General features: G+C 36.0%; 1 protein-coding gene across 1 annotated transcript; it reads left to right on the forward strand.

Moving 5' to 3' along the window:
* The first annotated feature begins 2,248 nt into the window (after nucleotides 1–2,248).
* LOC119782603 (sodium/glucose cotransporter 1-like) lies at nucleotides 2,249–12,379 on the forward strand. The gene is made up of 15 exons (XM_038283616.1): nucleotides 2,249–2,475; nucleotides 2,824–2,895; nucleotides 4,675–4,779; nucleotides 4,945–5,004; nucleotides 5,726–5,830; nucleotides 5,920–6,025; nucleotides 6,403–6,483; nucleotides 6,598–6,806; nucleotides 8,481–8,616; nucleotides 8,745–8,852; nucleotides 8,933–9,083; nucleotides 9,173–9,341; nucleotides 9,664–9,879; nucleotides 11,358–11,457; nucleotides 11,544–12,379. The coding sequence occupies exons 1-15, from the start codon at nucleotides 2,338–2,340 to the stop codon at nucleotides 11,759–11,761; spliced, it is 1,974 nt and encodes a 657-aa protein (XP_038139544.1). The 5' UTR covers nucleotides 2,249–2,337; the 3' UTR covers nucleotides 11,762–12,379.
* Nucleotides 12,380–14,922: the final 2,543 nt, after the last annotated feature.

The raw sequence follows: 14,922 nt of genomic DNA on the forward strand, positions 1-14,922 counted from the left end.
CTTAAACTGTAAAATATTGTGTTTATTAAAAACAAAGCCTATGTAAACATGTTTTAGTAGAATGGGATCTTCCAGGCTTGAAGATATTGATAATGACAGTCTTAAGTTGAGGATATGATTTTGCTAAATTTGTTTTATTTATATGCGCAAAAATATTTAACTCTGCCTCCATTCATTTTTAATATTTGTTTTAACCTTCTATGGCATAAATATAAATATTGTTATGTTGATAAAACTTAGAATCATAATCAGCTTTATGGCATTTTAGGGATTTTACCTGGTTTCCATTGTTTATATAACAATATTAGTTAAATATGTGGAAACATCGTGGAAAAAAGAGCAATATGTACTTTTATTTGTATAGCATCCTACTTTTTTTTTTTTTTTTAACAAAATCTTCGTATAAGTAAAGCATGCATCTATTTCCAAGTAGAGTACATGATGTACAAGATGTAATATGTTTATTGTTTTCACTAAAGAGAGAGTCTGGGTAAATAACCTGTTTTGTCATGGCTTGTTTTTTCATGTATCACGCTGCAGCATGGTTCCTACGAGTTTTCACAGAATGTAAGGCATTTTCAGAGATGTGACTTTACAAATCCTGGATGGAGGAAAAGTTATCTCTGCTGATCCATCATCTGACCAAACCATATAGAGATGCATGTGCAATGAGATAGACTGAATCACTGCTGTGTAGAAAATTATTAGAAGCTTACTGTGGAAGATTTTACTTATTGAATTGCTGCAGGAAGTACATCACCTGTTGATCCCTTATCCAAATTGTGTTTCTGTGCACATACCCATTATTGAGCTGCCTCAAATCAATAAACGTGTGATCTGCAGAGTTTGAGAGTTTTTTCTGATAGTTCTGTTGGAATATATTAATTTGTATACAAAGGGGATGTAAAGTATGGATAAAACACACCACTAGGGGCCATCAGAAGCATATCTTTCCTTTTAACCTGATTCTGGAATGCATTTTTCCCTCCCCATCAGTCTGCTTAAGATCACTGTCCTCACTGCCATAAGGATGACCATAAATGCAGGTCCCGTAAAATCTTCATGCATGAAATTTGTGTTGGTAAAAAATTCAAGTACCATTACTGGCCTGTACCTATTTAAACAAAAGTGGCCAAAATACACAATGTTGCCCAGAGGCAATGATCCACCATTCCTGTATTTAAATGAAGGTAAAATGTGTTTTTACTGAATCAGTTATTATTATTATTATCATTACATACTAATGCACGTTCAGACAATTGCATAAAAAAAAAAATTGAAATAATAAAACCAACTTAATGAAGAAAAAGAAAAGATGAGTATTAAGATAGGGAATGAAGAAGTGGGGAAATTAATAAATTGTATACATGGATTTCTAACAGCGCTGTTTATCAGCGTATTTATAGCACAAACTCATAGTTCTATCTGTCTGACAAGCTTACGCTGTCAAGCCAGCATAAACTATATCAGGTGTACGACATTCTTATTTATGAATGTACCTGTTAGACGAGTGTTCTCTCATTTTTACCAGCTGTATGAAATGAAACAGTAATCTTTGCAATTTCTCTCTATGTTTGAGTCATTGTTAATCCAACTCTCAAGCCTCGAGAATTCCTATGGGCAGAAGTGTGCGTCCACTACAGGGTGAGTTGTTCTTTAATTAGAAAATACCAGAGGTACAGTAGAATTAAATAATCAAATCACAAACATAGATAGTTCAAAGACCAATAATAATTGTAATAAAAAGATAAGCTACCACAGCTGTAAATACATAGTGTGGTTCGAAAAAAAAAACTATCCCAGCCCGGGGTCTCTCTGCATGGAGTTTGCATGTTCTCCCTGAGCATGTGATGGTTATCTCCAGGTACCCCAGCTTCCCCCCACAGTCCAAAAACATGACTGTTTGGTTGATTGGCTTCTCTAGACCTTACTGAATAGATCAAATATATGTTTGTGGATTTTCACTATATTTATACAATTGTATATTTATACAATAGTTAACATCATCAAACAAAACAAAAAAATGAAAGATAAGAAATAAAAACAAAAATCTTATTGTAATAGATTTAATATTAGCTTTGTTCTTCACTGAAGAGAGTAATTTTCACTGAGTTTCTTCAAACTTATCCTTATAAAAAATGATCTGTAGAAGTAAAGCTCCTTGTGCAGAGCAGAACTCACGTTGATATCAACTCATGCTCACATTTTCCCTCCCTCTTTCCCTCACACACACACACACAAACAGTAAAGATATAAAGGTAAGTGTTATGCACGTGTAATAGACACTGAGGAGAGACTCTTGCGGCACTCTTTAACTGCACATATATTCTGAGCAAAATGTCTCGGGATTACTTTGGGTTTTCCCACATCACAAGAAACAAGGGAAATGAATCTTCTCAAAATGTTATCAACAATCCAGCAGACATCTCCGTTATTGTTGTCTATTTTGTCGTTGTATTGGCAGTGGGAGTATGGGTAAGTATTTGTGGAATTTTTTTTTAAATCACTTCTCTTTCTCTACTACAATTTCAAATTTTATGTTTATGTATGCAGATTCTTTTTGCCTACAAATGAACCTTATACAATATTGATTTAAAAAAAGAAAATGTCTATCCATTTTATGGAGAGTTGCATGCAGATGACACTACAAAGAAGTGGACAGATGTTAAGCAAACCTGATATCTTAGCATCCTGGTGCACAAATTTATGTTTCACTGATAAGATGTAAAGAATTAGTGACATCTTGAACTTTGTGCATTGAAATTGAGGATGAGTTTTGTACACATTCAAGGATTTCCTAAGATGCTTCTTGTCTTGCTGCAGGCTATGGTCCGCTCTAATCGATCCACTGTGGGTGGCTTCTTCCTTGCTGGAAGGAATATGGTGTGGTGGCCGGTAGGTAGTTTACAACAGAAAATAAAAAAAAAGAGCTGAACAAAGTCTGCTCTTTTTTGTTATGCCTTTATAGAATGCTGTAGATAGAACAAGTTCCTTCAGGGTGACAAGTGTAGTTTTTCATTATTGGAAACCTGTGATAAACAGCAACCTTAAACATGCTCTTTATTTATTTATTTAGTTTTGATATAATCTCTCTTTTTAAACTTTTTAAATTGCTTTACTGTGCAGTAAAAACAGACTAAAATACAGATATGATGCAAAAGTTAGTTTTAATGGCTGAATATTGAGAGAGTAGGTAATTGCATAGTCTGTGAGTCTTTGCAGAGACTGCTGGTCACACAATCTGGGCCCTTATAAATGAAAGATGACAAATACAAGTATGAGCTAAATTTTGATGTAATTGAGGACACACCTATTCTCAGTCAATTAAGGAAAATATTCTAAGCTCTTCACAATGAGATTCACAGAGGCCCCGTTTGTGAGATTTTTTCCCACATCCCATTGGCTGTTTGGGTGAGCATCATCCTTTCATGTTATGAACTTTGTTGCATCCTCCAACACACAACAGTTTATATGTCCATAGTCAACACCCCTCTTTGGACTGACAGCCTCTCCATCAAAAATAGGAAGTCCCAAACTGAAAGTGATGAAAGAGCGCTGCTCATATGAAACTCAGAAGACATGCAGCTAAATTTTTGCCTGTTCCGTTGCATTTGGAACAGATGAATTATTCGAGGTATAAAATTCACTAAAGAGCAATATTCCTAAACAATTAGATTCGGATAATGCCATACAGCAGCAGGAATATCAGCTTTAATGGCTGGAATAAAAATGATGCAATATCACCTATTTGTCAATTTTACCTTGACCAGGTTTTACTCCAGCCTTAATGCCTGTGATGTTACTGACTGTAAGTAGGAAAAGTAGGTTTTTTTTGTTTTACATACTACTGCAGACAAATCACTTTTCACGAGGCATATAAGTAATGCAATTAGATGTTATATAATTCCAACCTAACAGAGAAAAAAGGTTTTCATTCGATTATTTTTATTTCATGTTTCGTGTTTTATAAATATTTAACAGGTCACATAGTTTGACTATAAGAAAAGCCCAGGGCGCTTCGATAAGCACCCCCTGAAATGAGTTTTTGGAACTTGGGATGTCTGTAATATGTGGTGGTGCGCTGTCACCAATGGTTCCATTCAAGGTGCACAGTCACTATGTTTCCGACTGTGATGTGTGATCATATACTACTGGGAATTGCATAATTGTGTCTTCTTGGCCGATTTATGAAACTGTTACTGTATCCTGAACATTAATCATGTGTTGCACTTCATATGGGGCCCACCCAGATAATGTTGCTTACAGGCCTATTGTTGTGTCGTTAAGCCATTGCAATTCTCATGTTTATTTCATGGGCAAACTATATATATATATATATATATATATATATATATATATATATATATATATATATATATATATATATATATATATATATATATATATATATATATATATATATATATATATATGGTAATGTCAGCATACAGTGCTTTATTTAACAAATTGAGAAAAACTGAGTGTAAGACAAAGGGGGAAAAAAGTCAAGCCAACCGGGCTTGATAATCTATTCAGGAGACTACTGGCATGAAACATGACTAAGTCCCTTTTAGTAGTTATCACTTAGTCATTTTATAAAAATCTAGGTTTGTCGGTGCATAGTAAATCTTTTTCCCTTGTTTACGTAACACCTATTGCTTTCTGGTTCAACAGATTGGAGCATCACTTTTTGCAAGCAACATTGGCAGCGTCCACTTTGTAGGGCTTGCTGGTACTGCTGCAGCATCTGGAATAGCCATTTGTGGATTTGAATGGAATGTGAGAGATCTTCTACTGTATATCATAAACATAGAGGTTATTCCTTTGAGCACAGCTTAAAGCTTAAAGGTCAACATTATTTTTGGTTTGGAAAATAAATAAATAAATTTTTCCGAATATTGTTCTAACTTAAACTTTGTTTCTGACGATGTTTGTGTATTACAGGCTCTTGTTCTTATGGTCATTTTGGGATGGATCTTTGTGCCAATCTACATCAAAGCAGGGGTAAACTAGACACAAACTGTTAGAAGCTTTCACCATCTCTTCATTTGGTACACCTCGATAACTTTGACCCATATTTTCCTTCAAAATTATTTCTAAATGGCATAAATCTAAATAGTGTACAGAGCATTGCTCCAAAGTTCCAGTCCATATGGTTTTATCACGTAGTTGCGGCTCACTTAACTATGTGAGTCTTCCATTCCAATTGAGGTCTTGTAACAGTGAAAATCACCTAAGTTAAAATTAAGTCATGGTCTTGTTTAATAAACCAGATGCATTTGGTTTGAGGTTTGTGACAGCGATTTACTTTCGTTGAAGTAGCCTTTAAGACATCAGTGTTTATTATAGTAAACATGGCAGCAATACTTAGTTAGTCTGTAGCACTTCTACAGTTTTTAAATTAGATGTCTCGAAACTCATATTCTCGAGGGCCGGTGTTCTGCTACTAGATATATAACCACAGCTGAATCAAATAAGTTAACTAGTGCACCAGCAGCAGTCGAGCTTTGCTAATGAGCTCATATTGCAGTCAGGTGTGTTGAAGCAGACACACATCTCTGACTGATTAGTTGCAATGTGATTTGCACATTAACCATTTCTATTAAAACCTATCAGACAGGTGTACCTAATGAAGTGGCTAGTGAGTCTGCTTTCTGTTTACTACAAAAGGCATCCATTACTACACTTCGAGCCTTTAAAAAGTATCATAACTGTCTATATCCAGGTAGTCACCATGCCGGAGTACCTAAAGAAGAGGTTTGGGGGACAGCGCATTCGTATTTATCTCTCCGTACTCTCCCTCTTCCTCTATGCTTTCACTAAGATTTCTGTAAGTTTTTTCTTATCTGTTACCCAAAATTGTCCTGTTTTTCAACAATACATGTAGTCTAAGTCAAACGCTATATCTGTCCCCCGCAGGCCGACATGTTCTCTGGAGCCATTTTCATCCAGCAGGCCCTTGGGCTGAATATCTATGTTGCTGTAATCGCTCTACTGGCAGTTACTGCCCTTTACACCGTAACAGGTCCATCCTCAGGAGGAGATTCACTTTCTTTTTATGGATCATAATTTTCCTGATAAAGAAGTCTTATCTATACAAATGACAAAAGAAGGCGAGGGAAGGCCAACTGTACGACAGAGATCTAGAAACATACTCAAATTAAGAGAATTACTCCATCCAGCTTATCCATGTTGCATTACATAGGCGATACACCAATAGACTAAAGTAAGTCTGAGCTGGTACTCAGTTGCTGCTTTGAAATACTGACAACACAACTAAACGTGACTTTTACGACTGTAAAAGAACAGCTACAAGAGATAAGATAATATTCTCTCTAGTAGATAAATTGCTCTCTATGATTTTCAATACAAAAACTTTGCTAACATCATGTTTTTTCTCAGGTGGACTGGCTGCAGTAATATACACAGATGCCCTACAGACCATCATTATGATTATTGGATCCTTTATTCTCATGGGTTTTGGTAATATTAAATAATTCTATCATATAATATTCTACCTTGCAGATGCAATTGGTTTCACTGCCACCTTATTAAAAAATGAAAATGAAAAGCTAAGTCTAACTTTTATATCCTTAGCTTTCAATGAAGTGGGGGGCTATGACAATCTAATGGAAAGGTACATGACAGCAGTTCCCTCAATCACTGGTAACATCAGTGCAGAGTGCTACCTGCCTCGGCCAGATGCCTTTCACCTGTTCAGGCATCCCATTAATGGAGACTTGCCATGGCCTGCCCTGGTGTTTGGACTGACTGCTCAGACAATTTGGTACTGGTGCACCGATCAGGTAGGTAATGATCATCAGCTTTGGTTGTATAAGTGTTTTATTTCTAGTGACTAAGTAACTAGTTTTATCTGCATATCACAAATGATTTAAAGTCATAAAATCATCTTCATGATTTCTTCATTTTTTTTCATTCTTGTCTGTTTTTTGTAGAACAACTAAGCTAGTTAAAGGTTAACAGCTGAGAGTGAACATTGGACAGGTTTTTAGAGTAAAAATATTGTTTGCAATTTGAATAAAATCCTCCACGCATGTTTTACTATCTTTATGCAAGTTCAATAGTGCTTAGGTTTGGATATTGTCTTTACTTTGATAAGATTGCATATACTATAGTGAGGGATAATGCTTTATAGCTGCTGACTGGTTGGTCCATCCCCTCATCCAACTATGATACAAGCCATTAAATAACTATTATTACATAAAATGTATAACAAAAAATTTGTTTTGATAACAAGGTTCAGCAAGGGGAATCTTAATAGCAGGTGATTTGTCAGATGCAGCACTTGCAAAAAGCCACCTGTTTCAATACTTTGAGCTATAATCTTCTTTGCAGTGTCAAGTCTTTTAGGGTTAATACTTTTTTCCTGTTTAACAAACAGAGATGGAATATTAACATAACATAAAAAAAATTTCAACTTTAGTTAAAAACAGGTAGATTGGTGGTAAGCTACTCAGTCAGCAGTTAATTTGGTCTTTGCAAAAATGAAAACAAGAAAATCATAAAACAGGCCTAAACCGCAAGCAACTGGCAACTTTTGCTTTGTTTTTCTGTGCAACATTTAACACCCATTTAGGAGTCTGTCAATTCAAATTACTTTTCCTAAAGCAATCTGTAGTTGGAGCACATGGATGTATTTAAGCAACATGGAGGTGAATCTCCTGAGCATATTTCAATTTAAATGCAAATCAAAGACCCATCTGTCATTTTACTAGGTTGTTGAAGTCTTTTATTGTGAAGGGGTTATGTGTTTGGCAATTTCAATCATGATAAGTGTGCTTATGCAATTTCCAAGTTACAGATGTTTGGAGGCCAATCTTCCCCTTGTGTTAAGTGATGGATTTTCCCTTTTAACAAAGATGGCATCCTAAAACCCCTTTTTCAAATAATCTGTCCTGTCTCTATATGTGAACATTTTGGTCTTCAAAGACGTGTTCTTTGTTCTTGAAGTGTGAATGTATCAGTGCTGATTTCTCATTGAACACTTGAGTGGCTTTAATTGTGGCACAATTATTGGTAAAAATACCCCTTCTTAAATTTCATATGAGTAGTCATTAAATGGCATTAAATGTGCCCTAATATGCTTCTGATTTCATGAGTGTGTTGTGCCATCTTGTTTATTCCGATCTCCCCTCTGCTTTGGAACAGCAGGATACTACCTGTTGGCCTTTAATGAGTTTATTATTCCAGAGTCCTTCACAACAGCTATTTTTACCCATCGTAGTGATGTGTTTAATGTTTTTCAACATATGTTAAGTCCACTCTTCCTAAAACCCCTTACGGCAGCTTTAAGGGTATCACATCAAATGAGTTAAAATATTAATACATGGCCCACTGCCCTCTTAACAGTTACAATCTTGTGCTGGTCTAGCTTATAGAGTCATCAGTAACATGCCATGTAAAGGTATTAAATGTGTGGGGTATTTTGCATTTCACCAGAGCTAGATCTTTGTCTACAGGTGATTGTCCAGCGTTGCCTCTCAGCTAAGAATCTCTCTCATGTTAAAGGAGGATGCATTTTGTGTGCCTACCTAAAGCTGTTGCCCATGTTTCTCATGGTTTTTCCTGGGATGATAAGCAGAATCCTCTATCCAGGTCTGTACTTTTCTTTTGAAGACAATGTATTTTGACTTTTATATAAAAATATATATTCTGCTGTGATTAATTGCCTTTATATCCTGTAAATATATTAATATTTGTAAAATACTATGTGTTATATCCAGATGTGGTGGCATGCGTTGACCCAGATGAATGTCAGCATTACTGTGAGTCAAGTGTGGCATGCACCAACATTGCTTATCCCAAACTGGTCGTGGACCTGATGCCCAATGGTAGGGAGATTTAAATCTTGATTTACCTTCAAACTTTTTCTTTCACTTTTTTATTTTCATACTCACTCTCTTTGTTGCAGGTCTGAGGGGTCTTATGCTATCAGTAATGCTGGCCTCTCTAATGAGCTCCCTTACCTCAATATTTAATAGTGCTAGTACTCTTTTCACCATGGACATTTATACTAAGATCCGTCCAAATGCCAGAGAAAGGGAACTGATGATTGCTGGAAGGTAAAACACAAGTTTTTCTCATCTTGAGTATGATTGCTTTACAATTTTGTGATATTTATTTTTGCTGCATATCTTTTTAACTACAACAGGGTGTTTATTGTGTTCCTTATTGGTGTGAGCATTGCATGGATCCCTGTGGTGCAATCAGCCCAGAGTGGTCAGCTCTTTGACTATATCCAGTCTATCATCAGCTACCTTGCTCCACCTATTTCAGCTGTCTTCCTTCTCGCTATTTTTTACAAGCGTGTCAATGAGCCTGTGAGTTTACTTTTGACCTAGAAATTACATTTCGTTTAAGTCATGACATGGGGAGAGATATGAATAGCAAATCTCCTGTACATCAAACCATCCATATATATATATATATATATATATATATATATATATATATATATATATATATATATATATATATATATAATATACACAAAATTTATCTTATTTCATGTCATCTCCTCTACAGCTACAACCTATCAATCCTAAAAGCTTGGGTTGTTGATTTTAAAGACAAACCTAGAAAAGAAGATTTTTTTTTTTAAACTGTGCTATCTTTCTAATTCTGTTTTTGTTTCCTTGTAAGGGTGCATTTTATGGACTTATCATCGGTCTGATTGTTGGCCTGGCCAGGATGATCGCAGAGTTTGCCTATGGGACAGGAAACTGTGCTAATCCGAGTAATTGTCCTACTATTATATGTGGAATACACTACCTATACTTTGGCCTGATCCTGTTTATTGTCTCATGCATCGCCATAATTGGGGTCTCCTTATTAACCAAACCTATCGACGACAAGCATGTAAGTTAAAGCTGTGTAAAGTAAAGCAGGTTTTAATCAAAGATTGTTACGTGTTGACTAATACTGCAAAAATTTTGAATAGCTTCTTTTCCTTGAAGAAAATGTATCTGTTATGAAACCAGAGGGTGTCACACTTTACTGCAGGTGAACCTGATATTCAGCCAGAGTTAAGTTTAAAGGTTTTATTGAAGGGGTGAATAATGGCAGATGAAACAGGCAAACAGTCTTGGCAGAAGAATCCTTGTTGAAAGTGCTGGTTTGCAGGGATGAGCACAGAACCAGGAGACGTAGGCAGTAACAGAACCAGCACGTCGTGTGGAAGGGAGAACCACTAGCTGATGGAACATGGAGACTTAGGCAACCACAACTTGGAGAGTTCAGCTGACAGAACCTACAGGGTCCAGTAGAGAAGGAAACAGGCTGGACTGCAGCATGCAAACACAGGCAACCTTAGCAGGAGAGTCCAGCTGACAGAGCACACATGAGCTAGTAAAGCAGAGGCAAATCAACTAATTAGTGGGAACAGGTGGAGATAATCTAGAGTGGGGTCGTGGCTGGAGTCAGACTGAGCTGGTAGGATAACTACTAGTGGTTGAATAGTGACAGGGTGAACTGAAAAAGTCCTCATAAGTCCAAAACCAAACTAAACAGAACCATAAATATGACAGAATGACTCTGATTTGATTTCCCTAATCACAACCTGTTCCAAATTTTATGTCTTTTTTTTTTATGTATTTCTAGCAACAGATTTCTGTATTTGTGGATTCTGGTATTTGTCAAAGCTATATTTCTAATGAAATGCTATGTCACAAGGATCCACTCTGCAGGAGTGGGTAAAAATCAGAAATGCACTCATCTTATCAAGGGACTTGCATATGTTAAAAGCCTTACCAGGAACAACCTGAGATGTAGTCATTTTGTTTTTGAAACCAGCAAGTCTCTTAACATTTAAAAATAAAGCGTCACACCCTGAAAGTAAAGATTATAAATTTGCAAAATAGTAAAAATCACTTTTGAGAGCAGATTCATAACATTTCCAGTAAATAATGCTGTTTCAAAGCAAAAAGTTAATTGTTAGTGATGAATTTACATGGAGGAACGTAAGTAAACAATACACTTATACTATGTAGAACCGAATTTAGAACTGAGTTGATTTAAGATTTGTTTTACTTGGGATCAAATTAATCAGCTTCATCTAGCATCTTGATAAAGTATTTTGTTTTATTTCATTGGTTAATACTGACATCTTAGTTAATTTACATATTTATCTGTTGCAGTATTTCGCAAAAACTATTACCTAATTTTTAAAGCAATAATATCACCTATATAACCTTTACAAGTTGGTTTAAATGGATGGCATCTCATTATATATATATATATATATATATATATATATATATATATATATATATATATACATATATATATATATATATATACACATAATTTTAAATTTCTATCAAATGTGTCTCTTTCAGTTGCACAGATTATGTTGGACTCTGAGAAATAGTACTGAGGAAAGAGTGGAGATTGAATTGGATGATTGGGTTGACGAAGGGGATGAAATGGATACAGAAGGTAAATGACCAATTACACAGTTCAATATTTAAGAGAATAGGTCCCAAAAAATGTGAATTCCTTATTAATTTGACTTTTTCTTTCAGACCAAGAGGAAAAACCAGGATTCTTCAAGAAAACAATAATGTGCTTCTGTGGACTCGAGAAGACGACAAAGACACCAAAACTGACTCCAGAGGAGCAGGCAGAACTGAAAAAGAAGCTCACAGATACAACGGAAGAACCTCTCTGGAGAAACGTAGTCAATGTTAATGCAATCATTCTATTGTGTGTGGCTGTGTTCTTTCACGGATACTTTGGTTAGTTGGATACTCCTGGATATTTATATATATATTTTATTAACAGTTTTTATTATATATATAAACGATCTTTGTCCTACCTCAGCAAAATTCAAGTATACATTTTTTGCCCACAACATTACAATAGTTTGGTCAGGGAAAGGTCTAAAGCTCCCAATGACGGAAATCTCAACAAAATTAAATAAGATAAAAACAATAGTTTGATAAAAAAAAAATTTATCAATAAACTTTTTTTAAATTAAAATGATTATTTTTGGCAAGCGATATAAAGATACTTAAGTAAATAGTCGGGGAGTGGTGGCCTAGTGGTTAGAGCAGGGATGCTCAAGTCCTCTCCTCAAGAGCTACAGTCCTGTAACTTTTAGATGCATCTCTTCTCTAACATACCAGAATCAAAAGGCTCAATCTCCTCATTTAGCCCAGCTGAGGCATGTTAACGAGCCACTCATCTGATTTAGGTGTGTTAAAAATGGTTGCATCAAAAGTTACTCTATGCCTTAACCCCTGGTTAAGGCATAGAGCAACTTTTTGATGCAATAGAACTTGGAATCCTGAGGTTTTTCGTTCGAAACCCACCCCCACAGACTGCCACTCTGGCTCCCAAAGACCCTTAACCTCACACTGCTCCCCGGGCACCGCAAATAGCAGCCCACTGCTCCCCAAGGGGATGGGTTAAATGCAGAGAGTTCATTTATACGCACTGTACTTGTGACAGTGTAATGACAATAGAATTTGATAAAAAAAATAAAAAAATAAATATTGAAATAAACAACCTTAATACTGAGAACGTTTATGAACACACATTTCTTGGTGTGGTCTTACAGTGTTGACGATGCCATACTGATTTCATATAATTCTGCATTAAAATCACTCAGCAGGAAATACTGTACAAAGTGCTTCTGAGTCATTAGCAATAAAACGGGTTTATCTTTAACACAATTATCCTACATTTAGCAGCCCCACAGCGGTGTTCTGATTAATAGCTAATAAAAACCCATGCGGTAACGTCAGATGGAGAACACTTCTGGATCTAGCTCAACATTCGATAACGCAGATGGATGAAAACATTGATCATTGTTTCAGAATATCTCGTTTGGAATTGGTTTAGGTTTTTATTCAATTTTAAGGAGAAAATTGTACCAGGAGAGGCTAGCGTATTTATTCTGAGTAATATCGAGGCATCACACCTTACAGCTCAGAAGCATCCAGAGTGAACCTTAAACCTACAGAGTCAGACTCTGAGCCATAGGGTGAGGGCTAATATAACGGCAGCATCCCCGCTAGAAGACGCACAGTGAGAAAACATGGCTTGAAAAGTCTCTTGCACAACTAGTTATTTGTTTTTAAATGTAAATTGGTACATACATCCTCTAAATGAATAAAAAATTTAGATAAATCCTCCACCGCTGTTACAAGAAATTATTTACTATATTCCTAAAAGTATATCTAGCAACGCTACCCATCCTTTCATGCCAGGATTGTCGGATCTGTTTCCAGCCTAAAAACAATGTGAAACCCCACCACCTTAGAATAAAAAAAAATCACAGCATAAATTCCTCTGAACCTTCTGTTAAAACATTGACCCATAAAACACCTATTACAGAACACAGAGCCAAGTTATTACCAGGAAGTTAGGCTCTACTTCGGTATTACAGAAGCTAAAATCAATTAGCTCTGGATAATCATGTGACACTGGTATGTCAGAAGCTGATAACCTTTATCTTTAGGTCATCCTGTGGGACAGCAGCAATCTACTATTTAAGCTCCACGTCAGCCTCCTGTCCTTTGCTTTATAATTTTTTTTCTCTCATCTCAACATCATCTTGCCTCTGATGTGGAGCTGGAAGTGAAGCGTTGGGAGTGATATTAGCAGGTTTTAATAACAATTGATCCTTATCTGGCTCATATACTGGCAAATTTTTTTCACTTTCTCCCAGGTCGGGACACGGTAGGTACGGCTGTTTGAAAACTGCTAACTTTAGTGTTTTACTGAAGAACCAAGCCAGTCTTTAAATGAGGGAACAAAATAAAAAACAGATCCTTCTCAGACAGTTTAATTAGTTGTTCCTTATATTAGCTACTCTGTATAAAATTTATCTAGATCAATTTATCAAACCTTCAGCCATACAAATATTCATAATTTTGGGTTCAGAGATCACATAAATGCCCTTTTCTTAAAATCTCACATTTTGATAATCAAAGACTCTTGTTGTGATGTATAAAGCAAGCCTTGTTCTTCTCCATGTCAATATACAAACAATGATCAACAGCAGAGAAGAGAATTACAATTTGAGAGGGGAATTTGTAATGAGACGATGTTGTGTTTGCACTACTTTTAAAAGTCTGGGGCCTAACCAAGACGGTGCTATGTTGTGAAATGGCTTAGATATAGAAATTAAAAAGACCAGAAGGAACCACTTTTAAAAAGTTCAACAGTACGTATAAATATGTTAACTTTCAAAAATGTGCTTGCAACATGACAATCGTCAATAATTTGATGTATCCTTTCCCCCAAAATAGGATATTAGATATTAATGATATTGTGCTTTGAATTGTGATGCCCTTTTTTCAAAAGCGCTCACATGTCAAATGTGATATGAATATTGGGGGGTAGGTTTGTAAGAGTTATCAAAATTTCTAGTTAATACTTTTGAGCTTTCTTTTTTAACGTCTTACCTTTCATGGTTTTGGTTCTGTTGTGCTTTACTTTGCTCCTTGTTTTTTAGTTTTATTGGTTTAATTCCTATTTTGTAGTAGTTTCTAGATTTATGTTCTCAGGTTTTTCTGTGGTTTTCCTTTGTTGCCCTCTTGTGTGTGTTCCTTTCCCCTTGGCTCCCTTGTTGTCTCCTCTCACACCTGCTCCTTGTCAGCTCGTTAGCCCTGTCTTTGTCTCAGTCAGCTGTCTTTGCTCTCTTCTCATGCAGTTGTCTACCCACCCCGTCTCTCCCTGGCTCCTCGTGTTTGGTTTCCCCAGTTGTCTCCATAGTTCTGGTTAGATTTACATTATTAGTTGGATTTTTTTTGGATTCCTACCCTTTTGTTACTGTTCCTCACCATTAAACTGCAGGAAGTCTCCTCAGCCTCTCTACCTCTGCATTTGGGTCCTCCAAACCACAATGTAACCTTGATATCATCTCTATGTAAACCTTGCTTTAAACTGCTACTC

This window comes from Cyprinodon tularosa, unplaced genomic scaffold (genome assembly GCF_016077235.1).
Source record: "Cyprinodon tularosa strain WSP-4 unplaced genomic scaffold, ASM1607723v1 ctg196, whole genome shotgun sequence".
NCBI lineage: Eukaryota > Metazoa > Chordata > Actinopteri > Cyprinodontiformes > Cyprinodontidae > Cyprinodon > Cyprinodon tularosa.

Excerpts from the sequence above, each read along its gene's own strand:
- LOC119782603 (XM_038283616.1), top strand. The coding sequence starts at position 2,338 with ATGTCTCGGGATTACTTTGGGTTTTCCCACATCACAAGAAACAAGGGA. Across the intron at positions 2,896-4,674 it reads GGAATATGGTGTGGTGGCCG|ATTGGAGCATCACTTTTTGC; the intron begins GTAGGTAGTTTA and ends CTGGTTCAACAG. Across the intron at positions 8,617-8,744 it reads AAGCAGAATCCTCTATCCAG|ATGTGGTGGCATGCGTTGAC; the intron begins GTCTGTACTTTT and ends TGTTATATCCAG.